Source organism: Aplidium turbinatum, chromosome 3, assembly GCF_918807975.1.
Source record: "Aplidium turbinatum chromosome 3, kaAplTurb1.1, whole genome shotgun sequence".
In the NCBI taxonomy this organism is placed as follows: Eukaryota; Metazoa; Chordata; class Ascidiacea; order Aplousobranchia; family Polyclinidae; genus Aplidium; species Aplidium turbinatum.
Genome location: NC_137474.1, coordinates 43,617,405 through 43,635,545, shown reverse-complemented (window position 1 = coordinate 43,635,545; position 18,141 = coordinate 43,617,405). Strand labels below are relative to the sequence as shown.

Here is an 18,141-nt window from a genome sequence, read left to right as displayed (position 1 = left end):
TGGGACCCACCTTTACCTTTTTTACCTGGCGTACAATGCAGAGGTGTGCAGGAGTCGGAGTCGGAAATTCTTGGCAAAACCAGGAGCCGGATCGGAACTGGAGTTTGTTTTATTTGCTGGTTGATACTTTTGATGTGCAAATATTTACGCTGCACTACTTGGTACAGTTGTTATTTTTGTGCACTTTCATGGATTGGTTATATTTTCCAAGAAGTATTTTATCATTTAAAAGTATGCTTTTCTTTTCATGACAGGGGATATGTAAAGTATATTAGTATAAGTTGTCCGCCCCGGTATCTCGGTTGGTTAGCGCGTAACTTCGTAAACACAGAAGCTTCTAGATAATTTCCCGACAATAACACTTCAACAATCGCAAACTTCACTCTGTCAATCTCGGTAACCGGCTCTGCGTCAAAAACCTCTGCAATTATGCGAAACTACCAGGAATAACGTATCAGAGGCTTTGTCAGTCCGAGGATAAAGATTCAAAACCAAACCAAACGTAGAAGGCTATAAAAAAAATCTGAATTGTGGTTTATGTTTCGCGTTTGGAGTCGGATTGAAGTTTGGAGTCAATATTCCAAATATTTGAAGCTGGAGTGGAATTGGAGTCGCAGGCTTTGGAGTCGGAATGTAGCAGGAGTCCTGAAAACCTGACTTCATACACCTCTGCTACAATGGTTGTTCACTTGCTGCGTTGCCAACTTATTTTGTCAATTTTATAAAATGTTGGTAAAGATTTACGCACATATGCGTCAAGTATCCAGCGGCCGCATCTTCTCAAAAACCAGGAGCAAATGGTTTTAGCAATGGAATGCTCATCGTGTATCACCGGTTACATTAACTACCGTACCAACTTTCATACCAACATCACGTTCATCTTTGGTGTAGCACTATACCTTCTCACGATGTTTTTTTAACATTGCTACGCATTGTTAAACCATATTGTTTGTGTTTTCAGGGTATATTTGGAGTGAGGCCTTCCAGCAACGGTGTGGGTGCGTACCTCTACCTGGAGGGCGCCCTCAATGGAAATGAGAATGGCCACTATGACGTCACAGTAGGAGCAACTGATGGGTACGAAACTCTCTCAGTGGTTGTCGTTTCATCAGTTAGCAAAATTCGTTCGTTTTAGATTGATGTAGCGTCTGCTAAACGTCGAATCGATGTAAAAATGGTTTTGCTGGCTAAGTACATTGTCACAGATGGTATTTCCTTCAAACGGCCCTCGCTACTTACTTACTTACTTACATCAGATGGCCATGCTTACATTTTTGTTGCTTTTCACAGCCATCCGTGTTTGGTGTCTGTGTTACATTTCGATCTGACTTGTGGAATCACTGATAAAAAAAAGTTTCAACCGCTCCTGAGTTATAACATTCACTGACGTTGAACATTGCAATAAAACGACTGATTTGTTGCGTGGGAAAACATTCACCAACTAACTCCGAAACTAAACATTGAGCTTCCTCAGCTGACATGACTTCAGTTTCATTGTGAATGTGATAACTTCATTGTGACAACATCGATCGGAAACTTCACTCTGTCAATCTCGGTGACCGGGCCTGCGTCAGTCGTTCAAACCTCTACAAGTATGCGAAAATGCCAGGAGTGTAAGCTCTTAAAGAAGCTTTCCCAGTCCGAGGATAAAGGTTCCTACAATGAACCAATCCTCAGGGTGCTGGAATCTTACTCAATTTCAGTTTGTTCTTATTTCTGACCATCACAACGAAATAAAGATATGCCAAACTTAGCAGAGGTCTAGAAAAAGTTAGAAGCGACAAAACGCTGACGTTATAGCGTGATGATACCGAAGCAGGACAACCAGTTTAAAATATGGCACGGTGGTAACACCTTCATAAGAACTTAGCTTCAAAGCTGGCAAGCTTTAACAACCTCTCTTCGACAGCGATGAATCGCACAGTGACGAAGCGCTGGTTGAGATCGGAATCATAAAGAAAGATGAAACGGTCGTTCTCTATTCCAGGATGACAACAGAGGAATTCCTGCTTATCCAAGATACATTTGTCTTGTACGTAAGCAATACGTCACGACTATACGCCACAACATGACAATTGTGATGTTACAGCGAGTCTGATATTCAAGTTCAACCAGTGTTGCCAACCTTGCGGTTTTCCCGCAATTTTTTTTTTTAGTTTGCGTGTTTTGTCGTGAGTTTGCGAGTTGCTTGTTTTTTTGCCGGTATAACTTTTTTTAACAAAACTTTGTTATTAAACTTTTTATCAAATCTTTTTATAATTTAACTGATGCTCCGATTAGGATGCGTATTGCGTAATGTGATAAAAATATTTAGAACAAAAATATACTGTACATATCCACACTAAATCAGAAAAATCATTTTATTTATAGAGCTTTCGCCACATAAGTGTGGCTTCTTCAGTATATTCCTATTCAAATAGAAATAAGAATTTGTAATGTATGTATATTCTATTTGAATAAGAATATGCTGAAGAAGCCACACTTGTGTGGCGAAAGCTCTATAAATAAACTGGTTTTTCTGATTTTTTGTTTTAACTTTTTTAACTTGTTTTTGACACCTAATTTAATAGTTTTCTATTGTGTTTTGGTTTTCAAGAAAACTATTGCGTAGAATGGCGTAAATAAGTGTCATTCCGTAAATAAACGTGATGCATGGACTTTAAAAGTTGTATTTAAAGTTTTAAACTGCGCAACTGCGTGTTTTATATTGATTGCAAATTATTGGACTTGTTTTTGTGTTAATTTGCTTGTGTTGGGCTTGTTTCCTAGAATCATTTGCTTGTTTTTAAACAATAACCTGGCATCACTGCCCCCAATATTCCCTCGGTGTTGAGGCTGCATAGCCGAGTGATGAGAACCCTTGTTCGACGCTTGTAATAATTTTGGATTATTTTCAAATAGAGACTTGGAAGCCCTGCTTGGCGCTCAGGTGTACGTGGACAGCGCCGTACCTCATGAGAAAATTGATGAAACTGACTTGGCAAAGTGAGTTATTTTTACATTAGTTTTGTTTGCTTTAAACGTTTTATAGATGTGTTTACTTGACTGAATGTAACAATAAAATAGGAAGCCGCAGTTTGGGTTATATTGCTCTCTATGTTAATCGGTTTTGGTCAGTTGTAATAACCTAAGTTGTTTTATTTGCGCCATTTGGTTGGACTCAAAGTATCCCTGCCTGGACTGTCGTCTTATCTTGTTCCTAGCTTACGACTGATTAGGAGCACTGCGGGAAACCCATCAACTGCTTTATTTCGTCATTGTTTCTTGTTAGCGGGTTGTTTGTGGTTTTCAAATTCAACTATTTATTACTCCCTGGATTGCAGCACCCCATTTTGATGTCTAATTATTATTCAAACGCTTACCGGATAAAAAGCTACCATTATTGACCTAATGGAAAAAGTAGATTTTGCAACTGATTTCTCAAATATTTTTCTTCCTACCGCAGCTCTGACATCACAATCCACGCCAAAGAATTGAATTCAACAAGCCTCGTCCCAAGGCAAGACATCGCAAGGTACGTACCAGTGGTATCCAAGAACGGGTTCCGGACTGGATATTTCTGGTTTTATCCGGATTAAGTTTGTAGGCTATTTCTTTTCTTATCCTGTTTAATATTTATTAAGTACCAATGCGGAGTGGCGACCATAGTCGACTATAGCCCTTGATTTCTCTCATGGTAAATAGGCTCTCATAAAAATCGTAGAGAGAATCGTAAAATTTCTCTCATTAACAATAGGCTACCTGCTCTTGGGAGAAAGGCCTACAACTCTTCTTCTTAGAGCTATGACCCGCTGAATTGAACCAACAATCATTACAGTTCTTGTAAAGTTCCTGTTAGTCTAATTACTAGATGGAAGTCGCCTATTCAATATTTTTCTGTATCATAATGATGCAATTAACCTTCGTTTTCACTGGAGTGAACTTACCTGATCGTCACTGAGCGGTGTCTGTGGTCTTTTTCTTGATGACATCAAAGCTAATTGCTGAAGAGTGAATTATTGAAATTATGGCTAAAGTTGCAAATGTATTCTAACAGTTAGTGTGAATCTGTTGTGAATAAAATCTTGTACAAAGTCACTTGCTGGATAGACAACAACATCATCAACTAAACTCGTCTACTCTTATAGTGGAAATCACAAGGCCCTTGCACTTTTTCATGTTTTTCAAACATTTTTTGCAGTCAATTGAGCAAGAAAGAGAGCAACGATTTCCTTGCTGAGTACGAGATTACTGGAGTTGGTTCGGTCACCGAGACTCCGGTGGACCGGACCCAAAACTACCTGATAGGAGGCTTGATAGTAGCTGGGGCTATCATCATCCTCGCTATCTTGGCTTTCACAACCGCTATCTTGTGTATGAGACGCAAGTAAGTGCCAGTTTGTAAAATTAGGCTATTTTTACATAGCTTCAACGTGTGGTGACGTTCTAGTCAAATTTTACTAGTTAATAGTTAAAAAATGTTAATAGTTAATAGCCAAAAAATCTATGTCAAATAGCAACTTTAACTAAGCGTGAGCAGCTGCGAATATCTATTGGCCATGTGTTGGTTCACATCGTTTTATGCCATAAAGTAATAATTTATTGGTATAAACAGGAAAAGGTGGCATCACCTTTAAGAACCTACTTTAAGAAACTATTAGGAACAACCAACATATCAAGGCTTTGTCAGTACGAGGATAAAGATTCAAAACCAACCAACCGAATCAACCTGAGCAATTGTTCGGGTGGAAAGGTAGGCTACAAACAACCACCATGAGATGACATTGAATAGTTGTCTTCGGCCTTAAAGTTCCGGACTACTACCACGCTTGTGATATCTTTGAGGTTGAAAATTAGAAATTTGATCACGAAATTAAAAGTCGATCACGAAATCAAAAGTCTTGATCACGAAATCAAAGGTTTTCTCACGAAATCAAAAGTTTCAATCACGAAGTCAAAAGTCTCAAAACGATATCCAGTTGAAATTACGTCCTGGTGTGATTTGCTATCCCACCCACTTCTTGTCATGCTGGAAAAGGATGTTTTGTACTTGAAAGTCTATTTTGCAAGTTCGAGAAATGGCGTTGATTTGGGCCATCAGCGATTCAGGTTTAATTTTTGTTTTGCAGATTTCTTCGAAAACTTGGAGTGGCCAAAGCTTCGGAAGCAGCGATGCGTGACATGAACCATATTCAATCAAGCGAAACAAAAAGCAAAATGCCGAACACGAATATTCACGCCAAGTAATGTGACATTGATAGTCATTTTAAGCAGTGCTGCCAGATGCCCACCAGCAAATTTCTATACTTTCTGTTACATTAAGATATGTGTCAGATTAAAAAAGATCTTTACTGATGGCACGGTGATTTTTACTGAAGCATATCGGCTCCAACGTAGAACTGCCAAATTTTGACAACACTGTTTTACGGCTTCGTTGTTATTATATGAACATTCAACAATCTATATAACGACTACAAAGCTTGTTTGCAACTGTTCTGTGAGGCTTCAATCTTTTTAGACGTGTCTTTTAACATTTGTTGGAATCGACTCTTTTTTCCATGACAGAATCCAAAATAGATGCAATCAACTCACGCAGCTAAGTACTCAAAGAGAACTTTTTGTGATGATTTTCCTTATTCTACTTCTGAAGAGAAGATCTAGCCATTAGCTGTCTCTGGCGTATCATTCGTTGCTGATTGAATGCCATGGCAGGCGTAAAGAAATAAATTCTCATTTTCATGTCGTTGTTATTTTGTCAATGGCTAAGTCCTTTTTTACTTACTAAAGTAGTGTGCCTGTATCTGCACACATGTGTGTATGAATGTGTTAGCCAGATTTACTGTTATGGGGTAGTAGCTGACCAGATGACCGCTTATGGTCTTTCGCTACCATCCTGATTGCGCTATAGGCTATAATCTAACCAACAGCTGTAACTTACAATCAATTGTTTTTACTTTTCATTCGTGAATCGTGAATCTGGGGTGGTAAAAGGATAGACCCTCGGCCCCAGAGGCTCACACGACGACGAGTTTTGATTTACTCTGCTTGTTTGTTTACATGTGGCGCTATTGAAACAAAAAACTTGACCTTTCTTGTTCCAGTGAAAACCCGATCTACGTCCAAAACCAGAATCAGACAATCGACTTGGACGGCTGGCTACGTAACCAGGAGAGTAAAGACGACGACGACGATGACGTCATAGACGACAATGCTCTCAACAGCCAGGATAGCGCGATTGGCATCAGCGTGAGTGTCATCGACTGAGTTGACTTATGTTTGTTTACTTACATTGTTTAAGCGTGTAGCGCCAAGGTCTGTTTGGAGGAATTAAGCTAGTTACTGCATGTAGAATAGAAATGGGACAGTTGTTCGATTCTGCCTACCTAGATAACTTTGCTTCTACCTAGAGTGTAAGGAATTGGGTGGGCATAATTGCTGAAGGAACTGACCAATGACCATCCTAGTGCCGAAGGCTTAGTACAATGAGAACCTTGACACTTAGAACCTGAGAACCCCAACACTTGGAATCAAGCATGGGACAATTTACTCCATGTACAATTGTACATTTTTGTAGGATAGTGCGCCAATGATCTCACATAAATGTCGGAAAAGTAGGCTATTTGTTTCCAACCTTGAAAGCCATTCTCTTGTGGGCACTATGATTGTTTAAAGAAAATTTTGGTTGGAAACCAAATGAGCCGGAAGGATCTTTATTCTGACTGAAAAAACCCTTGTTTGAAAATCGGTCTTGGTAGTTTTTGCATACTTGTAAAAGCTTGGACCACTAATCGAGGTCACCTAGATTGACACAGTTTCCGCTGGTTTTCTGTGAATTACTCCACACGCTAGGTGGCGCTTCTCCGCAGCTATTCTTGAAATGCTTTGCCAAAGTGCACATTACGAGAGTTGTTGCTGGTGCTCAGTTGTTGCTTGCTCAGTTTCATAATTTACCAACTTTAGCCACTTGCTGAAATGTTGCTAGCTTTGTTGTCCCTTGCTCAGTTTACAACGGCTGACTTGTAGGAGACTCGTCTAAGTGCACATCACGATAGTTCCACCAGCGCAACTTGGAAAGGTTACATCTTAACCGCTCGGCCACGCATCATTCCTCCATTTTATTTCAAAAAAAAATTATCCTGTAACGTCAGGATTGACTAGTTGTCTGCAGAGGCTCAATTGTCAGTATTGCTTTAGCTTTTAACATTGTAGGACAAAGTTTTCGTACAAAAATAGTCTTAGTTGGAGCTTTTTTCTTCTAAGGACCCTAACGCCTTGGACGACGAGCAAGGATTGGATGACGACCAGTTTCAAATCGATTTCGATGAAGGCGACAATTCCCGGCTGGCCGCAGCCCTCAACGCCGCCAATAAGCGACGTGGAATGGAAAACCTTACTTATTTATTCGATGAAAAACCCGGTTCTGACTATACTTCATTGTGAAAAGCGTTTTTGTTATTTGAGTGTGTCTGTAAAATAACCTTAAATGATCCTGAATCAAAGAGTATTTTACCCCATGTAGGCAACTGCATTTTTTTAAGCATTTCTTCAATTTCTATTTCACTGCTGATGTGCATAACCTACGTATTTTCATTTGTTTATTTCTCAATGTTTTTCAATTATCAGTGATTCATTAGTCGCTTACGTCGGCTAACCCGTTACCAATCGTAAAGAAAGCAATACGGTAGTGCCGTTGCACATTGGCAGTTTTGAAGTCGCATGCAGCGCTTTTTTGTCCTCATCTGCACCGCGCTTATGTGATTTCTGACCTTGTCACTTTTCAAGGATATTATGTATCGTGCGAAACCTTCGTTTACCTCGATAGCGCAGTTGCTTGAGCACCCGACTTTGTGCATGAAAAATATCAAGACCAAACATAGATGATTCAGCTCTCGGGGCTTGAGCAACGTATTTCCAAGGACTAACAAATCCAAAACCTCACTTTGCTAATCTCAATGACCAAGCATGTAATTTCTAGCCGCCATAACCATCAGTGGCTTTCCCATTCCGAGCAGAAGGCAAAGCCCAAGCAATCCGACATGTCATATTGTCATAAGTTCCTTGACTGTAAACTTTTGCTTGAATATTCTACACTCGTTCCTTCCGTATGTTGCAATTTGTGTAAGTTCTGTCTGTACGAATCATTTCTAATTAAAACTACGAATAATGGTGGGAATCGGGAAAAGTGATATTATTTACGGTACTTCAGTGAGCTTGGATTAATGTAGACTTTCACATCATTGTTATGTTGAAATCGTTTCCCCCCTTCCGTCACAGGGTGCCAAACAAACGCATTACGTCATTGGTCACCCCTTGAGCTAACAAGCAAAAATGACTTTCATTTGGCGATTCTGGACCACGGCTTCAGTTTTATCAGCGTATTAGATTACCGTACGGTACCACTTACATATTTCTATCTAGAGATGTACCGATACCAATATTTTGGCCGATACCGATCCCGATACCGATATCAATTTTTTAGGCCGATACCGATACTGATACCGATATTTTGGCCGATACTTTGGTGTTACAAATAGAAGCAATTTTGGTATTTACAAGAAATTGTATCAAGGTTTTAGTAATGAAAGTCCACCGTAATTGAGGACTGGGGTATAAGGGAAGAAACATTACATCATAATTTAAGTTTCTGAAAAATTAATAAAGTGTTTGGGCAAACTCTCCAAATAAGCTATCATAATTGATAATAAAATGTAAAATGTAAACCAAGTGATTTGTGTAGTCGTACAAAAACTATTCGACAAGTAATGTGCAACCTAAGGGCGCTTGTCGTTTGGTTGAACTTGAAAAGCTTTTGCCAGGCCAAAACTACCCAGATAGCAAAAATGTATAATTTTGCATCGTTTTTACGTTGCTAAACGTTTAAAAAAAAACGTGTAACTTGGTTGTTTTTAGTAAGCTGATTCTATCAGTTTGTGATTAAATTTCCACCTTTCGTTGTAATAAACTGACCAAGCTTAAACAATGTCATAGCAGAATAAGTAGGCCCAAAATGAAAGCAATGTGACTACGAATCCCCACTAAACTAATCAAAATGGTCTTGTTGCGCCTAAGATGACAACCTCATTGTGAAGAAAGGAGCGTTCTTCCGGCTATCAGCACAAGGTTGAGCACTCACTAGTACAGCCAGCAGTTGCGATTCGCTACCCACAACGGTGTAGCTTCCACACTAGCCATTTCACTTTTTGTCGATGTCAATTCTTGCTACAAAACGGCTGCCGAGAAACATATAGTTGATTGGATGGTCTAAATGGCTAGCGTGGAAGCTACACCGTTATGGTTAGCGAATCGCAACAGCTCGCTGTACTAGTGAGTGCTCAGCCTTGTGCTGATAGCCGGAAGAACGCTCCTTTCTTCACAATGAGGTTGTCATGTTAGGGGCAACAAGACTATTTATTGATTAGTTTAGTGGAGATTCGTAGTCACATTGCTTTCATTTTGAGCCTACTTACTCTGCCATGACATTGTTCAAGCTTGGTCAGTTTATTACAACAAAAGGTGGAAATTAAATCACAAACTGATAGAACCAGCTTACTAAAAACAACCAAGTTACACGGGTTTTTTAAACGTTTAGCAACGTAAAAACGATGCAAAATTATACATTTTTTGCTATCTGGGTAGTCTTGGCCTGGTTTTATCCTCTGCTGAGAGTAAAAACGAAACACAAATGATAAATATTGGAGAAATTGAGTCTCCTTCACAACTTAAGAATCGAACAACGCAAAATTGCTAAAACAAAGCGATTTGTTTGAGTGAAAGAATCACTGTAAGCAAACAATGCCAAAAGGTGTGTGCATGAAGTCATGGGAGTGTGAGGTATCAAAAATTTGAATAGGTTGTTATTTTTCTAAATCTATGTGACGTTAGTTACTACTTTAAAAAATCTATATCTTTTCTTCTGCAGAAAATTGGCAGTAAACGCCTTTTTTTTACATGTTTAGTATCGGCCACAGTATCGGCCAAATTTTGCCGATACCGATGCCGATACCGATACTCAAAAAATGGCCGATATCACCGATACCGATGCCGATATATCGGTACATCTCTATTTCTATCAATGTTGCGTTTAGTTTTGCCAAACGGGTAGGTGCCTTAATCAAAATACCTATTTTGAGATTCCAACTTTCTTTACTGTCATCGTCAATGGAGACGAGGCCTTCCACAGTCATACCATAAAGGAACGTTCAAATATTACGTAACGCCTTCGAGGGGGAGGGGGGGGTTTATGCAAAGCGTTACGTTGGAGTCACATCGGGGGGGAGGGGGTTCAAGCAAAACGTTACGTAACGCTCTCGAGTACGGAATGGTAGTTTTTTGTGCTGAATTCGTAGTGAAAAAGCGTTACGTTAGCGTTACATGGGAGAGGGGGGGGTCAAAAATTCAGAAAAAAAAAGCGTTACGTAATATTTGAACGTTCCCTAAGACGATCTGCAACTTGCTACGAATGTCGCCATAAAATTACGGTTTTCGCTTAACGCGTGGAAAATCTGTTTGGTGGCAGTGCTGCTAATTTGTATATACCGAATGCTGGCATTTCAAAAAACTATTTCAAGGTCAATCTGATTGACAATGACTTGTCCTGAAAAAGCAGTTTGTACTCACTGACACGATGTTGAACAGCACGTTCTTTATAGATAACTTCGCAAAGACAAAAACAATTACAGCAAATATGAATAAAACACGGGAGGGAAACGCATGATACACGATCAGCCCATAATAATAATTTCATAAAGTTATTATATTCTTCGTGCAAGCACTGTACAAGAATGTAGGGGCCGTTGTGGGTCTTCTGTCGATTCGGCTGCAAATAAAACAAAAACGTTAGAAATCTGTCGGCGACCACGTATCAAGAACAAGCAGCAAGCATCTGTGAAGTCGGCTACTCAGAAAATTTGAAAACAAACTTTTACTACGAGTTGTCACTGGCATGTTTGGACCCGGCGTAATAGGGAGAACAACTCGGGGACTCAGCGTCTAACGGTGTACTTCAACCTTTACTTATGCTGTTGATTAACCTTAATAACCTCTAGATTCAACTAAAACCTGACGAAGAAATGCTTTAGCTACTTTTGGTTTGTTGGCCATAAAAAAGTATGGCGTTTTAGGGAGACTAGTTTGCGGCCGGGTCAACATGATACAGTACATGCTTACATGTAACTTCATAACTTTCACAAAGCTTGCCGCTTGTATGTCAATAACACAGAGAAACTTTCAGCACACCAATTGAGAGGGACAAAAATGTTAGCCGCTTGCCAGCAAAAAAAGCAATTGCAACTAACTTGAAACAAGTTACAAGCTTGGCAAAGCAAGAGAAACTAACATTGGGAGGTAGGGCGTTACGGCCGCACTTTTTGTGGTCAACATTACCCGAGTATTGACGTCGGTCGATTTCCATTTGTTCCAGCAGAGAAGTCGCCTTGGGTGGCGCGGAAACGAAGCAATGGGCATTTTGAAAAGTTTAGAAGAATTTTTGAAATAATTTACAGAGAACTTCATCTTATACTAACTTTGGATTTCCGTTTTTCTCATTTTTCACTTAACTTCTTACGTTATAACTTTAGCGTCTAACAGTTTAACTTGTCTAGCGTAACGACTTATTTAACGGGGCAGCAAGGATTTTCATGGGCAGGACTTCCAGAACTCCGAAGCGCTGAGCAACTTTGTGCTGCGGGGAAAGCAAAACATCGTTTTCAAAACCATCACCAGCACAGCAGCCACCATAAACAAACTCAAAAAACTTGCACTTCGTATCTATTACGGTGATGCTCTAACTCAACTACAAATATGCATGGGCTACTCTTTCAAGTTTTATTTGCTCAAAATAATTTTATACAAATTATTTGAACTTGAAAATCTAAGGCTTTACTTTCTGAAATCGCTTTCTTAAATATTTAGGTGAATGAAAAGATTCTATGTCAAAATACTTGCAATTGTAAATTGCATCAAGTATATTTAGTATTTTTTCTATTTACTTGAAGTTTAAGAAAAGAGTACACAACACATTGCAAAATTCAATGTCGGTGTTCAAATAAAGCCATTTTTTTGCTTTGATGAAAAATTATATGGGTGCCCCAATAAGCGGCATTAAAAATTTAAACAACTTTTTACATTATATCCTGCAAGTAATTGTATTCATTGCTATTGCAGTGGATATGCCATGTACAGTACATACAAACCCAGACCCTTTTTCACGAAACTTTAATACGATTACCTTTTAATCTCCGACTTGAAAAACGTGCGACTAGAACTGAGAGCGCCCAGAGAATACTTACATATCAAACAAACCATTAATTCTTATTCCCATAACCGCAGAATCACGACCAAGCGAAAACTATGCACAGAAAACCCCTAAAACTTACCTCGAATCTTTAGTAGTCGTGGTAGCCTTGGTAGGCACCGTGGAAGTTACCACGGTTACCCTGCCAACTAGTATGGCTTGAACGCGTTTGACCCCATCCCCCCGCCCCTCCGTGGGGCCTTCCCGAACCCCCCCTGGCCTGTAACAAGATAGCTTTTTTAAATACCTGAACTTTTTAAACAACCTGAAAAAACTTAAATTGTAGTTGTAAAAAATTTGTGCGCCAATGATCTCGCACAAATGTTGAAAAAGTATTTGTTTCCAACCTTGAAAGCCATTCTCTTGTGAACACAATAAATATTTAAAGAAAATTTTGGTTGGAAACCAAATAAGCCGGAAAGATCTTCATTCTGAGACTGAAAAACTTTGTCTGAAGATCGGTCTTGGTGGTTTTTGCAAATTGTAGTTGTAAAAAATTAAGATGCAAGTTTACTTTAAATTATTAAATGCCAATAAGTATAATGGACCAACAATTTTCTTACAGAAATGCATATAGTTTTACTTATTCAACTAGACACAATGTTTTGTAAACATGTTGTGATTTTCTATCAGTGCTAGTGTTATCAAACTTTTACTGGGATCATTAATCAATGGCTTGATGCAACCAATATACTCCAATAGAACTATATCTTTAAATTGAAATAAAAATTAAACCATCAAGAAAGTGGGTGGCTCACTTTCATTGTCTTACCTCCGCCACCATATCCACCACCACCGAAGTTGCCATAATTACCATACCCCCCTTGGTTGTACCCCCCACCATAACCCCCGCCACCAAACATATCATATCCATAGTTTCCGTAGCCACCATAGCCTGAAAATAAAAAGCAAGGTTAAGAAAGATAACAAAGTATGCCTGTGTAAGTCTTCACTAGAGATGGCACTCATTGCAGTTGAACAAAAACCACATAAATATTCAGTTTTAGAAAACTTTGTAATCATCGCCATCAACATAAAGCATTTATGTTTATGCACTTAGTGAAGCTTGCCTTGGTTTTATTGTAATTTTGATTTACAGCCCACATATCAAATTTTTTATGCACTAAAAATCTTGAGCATTATTCAGAAAACTGCCAGAACAAGCTTACCACCAGAGGCACCATAACCAGGTCCTGGTCCCCAGCCACCTGTAAAGGAATATTCAGTGAAAAACTGTTGCATTTAGGAAGGTGAAGTTAAACAACATTTGGTGACTAATCTGGCTCATAATCATGATAGTCAACAGGACTTCAGCCAGGGATAACAATAATAATCATTGCCAGGTGATTAAACGAACATTTGGGTAACTAAACAAAGATAAAAATCACTTTTCTTATAATGAAAAGATAACAAGCTGCACTGGCTAAGTTAAAGGGATAGTAAGTTAGCCCAAAAGTTGTAAGAACGAGGCATCACCTCCTCTTCCACCACCACGTCCCATAAACTTTCCCCTGTCTTGGTTTTGGGCTTCTTTGACTTCAACCTAAAAGGGAAAAAATGTTGAAGTAGACTGTTAACATTAATGCATCCTTTGAAAGCAATATATTAAAAACTGGTATGGCTCATCGCGATGCGGATGTATCATCAATGAATTCAGCTGATACAAAAAAATTTAAATCATAGCCCAAGTAGAAATAGTTTCATTGAATTAAACTTTCAGATAAAAAGAATAAAAATAAACTTACAGTATTGCCATCCAACTCTTGTGATTTTTCTGCACAGGCCAGTTTAAGAATGCCATCTTTCTTGTAGGTGATAAAACAAAATCCCCGATTCTTGCCAGTGGCTTTGTCAACAGGTCTTTCAAACACTTCAATCTAAAAATCAAATATTAAGTGAACATGTTTAGGCCTATATAACTGGGCATAAGTTTCAAAACTAACCAACTTCCACTTTGCTGTTACAAATATTACAATACTATAAGCTATATTTTTTGGAAGTGGCTATTTTTCCACACTTAATGCCATGATTACAATCAGGTATTGCCAGAGTTAGGATTAAAATTAGGAAGGGTTAAGGTTAAGTGTTAGAAATAAGATCAGAGTTTTTATTTTTGCCCAAGACTAAATTTTTTTTTTAAAATACAAGTTTTTGTTTTAACAGTTTTAAACTTTTTCTTAAATTAGAGCAGAATTCCTTATCTGGCAACACTATTGAGGCTGTTATCACACTGTACAGTGTAAATATAGCCACAGCCATATTTTTAATACACAAACCTCTCCAAATTTTGAAAAGTGCTCTTTGATTTTATCATTAGAAGTTTCTGTACTGACACCTCCAACAAATACTTTTCCATCTTTTCTCTGCGCTTGTGCCCTTTTTGGATCAATTTTTCGACCATCTAAGTGATGTACTGGAACATCCATAACCTATGCAAAGTGCGCAAAACACATATTTCATTTAAATAAGGTTTCAGCCATTAGTATTTCATAGCTTTACAAATTTTCAGCACATTTAAGTTGGTTGCGAAAAAAGGAGCGTTTTTCCTAGCTATCAGCACAAGGCTGAGCACTCACACTACCCAGACAGCAAAATTTGTCATTTTTACATTGATTTATTGTTTGCAGAATGCAGATGGTAAATCAATGTAAAAATGACAGATCTTGCTGTCTGGGTAGTACAGCTAGCAGTTGCGATTCGCTAACCATAACAGTGTGGCTTTCCCGCTAGCCATTTACACCATCCAATCAACTATATGATATGCTTCTTGGCAGCCGATTGTAGCAAGAATGGTTTGGTCAAATATTTTTGTGGCAAGAATTAGTGGTGTGATACTGAAAAGCCCAGCCTCATGGGCAAGACATGGTGTCTATCGCTGTCAATTCTTGCTACAATCGTCTGTCAAGCACTTTTCAGCTAAGCATTTATAACAATACATTATTAAATCCATAGTCTGTTATTTACAAAACATACCACACAAAAAACATAATAAATGCAATAAAAGTTCGAAATCATAAGATTAACATACTTTTTGAATGCTTGCAGCATCTTCAAACAGAACAAAACCAAATCCTCTTGATCGTTCAGTTTTACTGTCTTTCTTGATTGTGCAATCTTTTACAACACCAAACTTTGAGAAATAATCTTTCAACCCAACTGCAGAAGAGAAAAACTGTTTAGACAAACGTAAAATAAAGAAAAAATAAGAAGCAGCAGTCCCAATCTGGCTCATTTAAATGATATGAAAAATCATTACATAAACTGCTCATACTGACGTACAAATTTTATTTAATCATTGCCAGAAATTTAGAGCACTTTTGTGGATGCCTTAAAAATAATTCTAAATCCAATATAGTTACATTACTCTGCTCATTAGAATGCATACAGGTAGTTTGCTTATGAAACAGGGCTTTAAAATCCAGATTTTTTTCACAGCATCCATGTGTGTACTTGTTAAATTTGAAAATGTTTCGCAATTGAAAATAATTTAAATTACATAACATGAATTTGTCCCGTTCTACAAATAAAACTAATGGCACTTACATGTTTCAGTGTCCCATGATAATCCTCCAACAAACATTTTTCTAAAAAGCAAAAACAAATTAGTTAATTTGAAAAACCGCTTGTTTTCACCGAGGTACCGGTACAGTTAGGAGGATGCAACCTAGTTCGTACCTTGAACCATTTGTACAGTTAGTTCGTACCCTAAAAAGATCGAGAAAAAAAATTAAAAAAAGCCGAAATTGCTGATCGCAGTTTAATAGCACAAAGCCGAAGTTGCTGATCGGAGTTTCCCCAAACAATTTGAAACAAACTCGAGGGTTAGGGTTAGCGGAAACTGCAGAAAAATGTTTAGGGTAACTGCGATCAGCGAGGGTTAGAGCATAGATTACTCTATGGTTAGAGTTAGGGTAAGTGGAAACTGCGGTTAGCGGAAAGTGCGGAAAAATGTTTGCAGAAACTGCGATCAGCGAGGGTTAGAGCATAGATTCCATGGTTAGGGTAAAGGTTAGCAGAAACTGCAGAAAAATGTTTGCGGAAACTGCAATCCGCGAGGGTTAGAGCATAGATTACTCTATGGTTAGAGTTATTGGAAAAATGTTTGCGGAAACTGCGATCAGCGGATTTCGGTTTTGAGTTATTTTTTCTCTGGATTTTCAGGGGGAAAATTTTAAAATGATTGCAGAAACTGCAATCAGCGACTTTGACTTTTTTTAACTTTTTTTCTTGATCTTTTTAAGGTACAAACTGACTGTCCAAACTAGGTTGCATCCCAGTTAGGACTCATTGGAATTACAAGTCATTTTGTCAAATCCAACCCAAAAGTTAAAACATTTTTGAGTGTTTGGCAAGGTTAAATGACATGAAAAGCTCAGAACATGTTGTCAACATCTCATTGGCACAGTCTATGACAGCAGGCAACTGTCACTGAGTCAAGTTAAGACGCAAATTACAAACATCATTGCTAAGTTAGTTTTAAAGGCAATTCTGCAATTTTATTGTCAAAAAATTATCATTTGTGCACTTACGATTCATTATCTTCAGTGGCACTAATTAAACTTCCTTCTTCAACAGGTTTATCACCGGCAGCCTCTTCAGTTTTAGCTTCAGCATCTTCTTCAGCAGCTTGGCCGTTTGTAACATCAGTTTGATCAGCGCCATTGTTTTCTGAAGTTTCTTCATTTGTTTGTTCGGGCATGGTAGGAACTTCTGTGGTAGTTGCCTCAGCAGCAACTTCTTCATTATCAGCCATATTTTATTTAATTAAAGTGAAAATTACGTTGGACTTAATTAAACCAGATTATTCACAGCAAAGGCGCAATAGCGACAAATAAGCAACCTCTTTCCACTCACTCAACCCAGCGGCAAATGGACACTTTCATGAAATGATTTTTTCTCATTCATCGTGACCACGAGGCAACTCACATGATCAATTTAGCTTGATGTTATTGGCTGATAAAGAAACATACTGCGCATGCGTAGTTATGAACAATGACGTCAAACATTAAGAAAAAGCGGCAGAACTTCCCGCTCAAAGTGGTTTTTGTTGCTTTCAAAACCAAAATGTCAGCATGTTTGTCGGCTAAGCACGTGGTGCTTTTTTGTAAATAAATCAAGGAAGTTGATATCAATGGTATCTTGACTTAAAACAGTCTCATAAAGAATCAAATATTTGTTACCAATTGATGCAGGTTAATCAACAAAATATCACCTTTGGGCATTGCACATGCCAGACTTGAATAAAACAGTTTCAAGTCAAATTTCATCGAGTCGCTGCAGCGAAGTCAGTTCGCCATTTTTCTCAGTGAGAGTGACAAAACTGTCCGGTCAGCGGTCAATTTGAATGATGGATTAAAATGATCCGATGGGCAAACAAAGTCATTTCTCTCTCTTTGATTCCATCGCAGAATCGACAATCTTTTATCTGTCTATTGCTTTGTAATTCTTCAATAGCAAACTTTTCTTCAAATAGGTATTTTAGATATCCCATCAATTTCATTCAAATTTCAAAATAGACCGGGAGCCCGCGACGTTCACCCTAGGTGAAAAAGTTACCAATTTCTATTCATACAGCGATGTCCGGTGGTATGTGGGTACTCATAATCTGGAAGTCTGCCGGCCCGCCGGTGGTGGGTATGGGAATGGGGGGCATTTTTCATGGCCCAAAAAATGCGCTAGGTCAGCTGAAAAAGTTACCGCTTGAAACTTAGTTGGTTGTAAAGTAAATGATGATGATGATGATGATGTTCGCCCTTCGTTTCCGAAGATGGCCAAAAGTAAATAGTTTCTAGATGATTGTCTGGTATGTGACAGACATTTTTGGTGGTGGGGGGCTCTGACAGACAAGTTTCCCAGTCAGCAAGGGTTCG

The 18,141-nt window shown here is 38.5% G+C and overlaps 2 protein-coding genes and 1 non-coding gene across 6 annotated transcripts in view; 1 reads left to right on the top strand and 2 right to left on the bottom strand.

The window, feature by feature from the left end:
- Positions 1–8,234, top strand: part of LOC145767310 (cadherin-23-like) — a 58,436-nt gene extending 50,202 nt beyond the window's left edge. Inside the window, exons 33-40 of one of the 2 annotated variants that reach the window (XM_082579107.1) lie at positions 962–1,077; positions 1,910–2,032; positions 2,902–2,985; positions 3,446–3,514; positions 4,181–4,366; positions 5,109–5,222; positions 6,081–6,225; positions 7,240–8,234. In XM_082579107.1, coding sequence (XP_082435233.1) covers positions 962–1,077; positions 1,910–2,032; positions 2,902–2,985; positions 3,446–3,514; positions 4,181–4,366; positions 5,109–5,222; positions 6,081–6,225; positions 7,240–7,419 — 1,017 coding nt within the window. In that variant the 3' untranslated portion in view covers positions 7,420–8,234. Of the gene's footprint in view, positions 1–961; positions 1,078–1,909; positions 2,033–2,901; positions 2,986–3,445; positions 3,515–4,180; positions 4,367–5,108; positions 5,223–6,080; positions 6,232–7,239 lie in introns of both variants that reach the window. The other variant, XM_082579108.1, reaches the window with a different exon arrangement.
- A 2,372-nt stretch (positions 8,235–10,606) lies between these two features.
- LOC145766414 (heterogeneous nuclear ribonucleoprotein A/B-like) lies at positions 10,607–17,141 on the bottom strand. 3 transcript variants are annotated; one of them, XM_082578121.1, is made up of 10 exons: positions 16,801–17,141; positions 15,815–15,855; positions 15,300–15,427; positions 14,548–14,700; positions 14,017–14,148; positions 13,748–13,814; positions 13,441–13,479; positions 13,030–13,166; positions 12,354–12,491; positions 10,607–10,795 (listed from the first exon to the last, which is right to left on the bottom strand). In XM_082578121.1, exons 1-9 carry the CDS (start codon positions 17,022–17,024, stop codon positions 12,363–12,365), a joined length of 1,050 nt encoding a protein of 349 aa, XP_082434247.1. In that variant the 5' UTR covers positions 17,025–17,141; the 3' UTR covers positions 10,607–10,795; positions 12,354–12,362. The 3 variants fall into 3 exon arrangements, with proteins under 3 accessions (XP_082434247.1, XP_082434249.1, XP_082434248.1); XM_082578123.1 differs by having other exon boundaries at positions 10,607–11,659; positions 13,044–13,166; XM_082578122.1 differs by having other exon boundaries at positions 13,044–13,166.
- LOC145767687 (small nucleolar RNA SNORD16) lies at positions 16,641–16,738 on the bottom strand. Its single transcript, XR_014288852.1, has one exon. It is a non-coding gene; the product is annotated as a small nucleolar RNA SNORD16 (small nucleolar RNA).
- Positions 17,142–18,141: the final 1,000 nt, after the last annotated feature.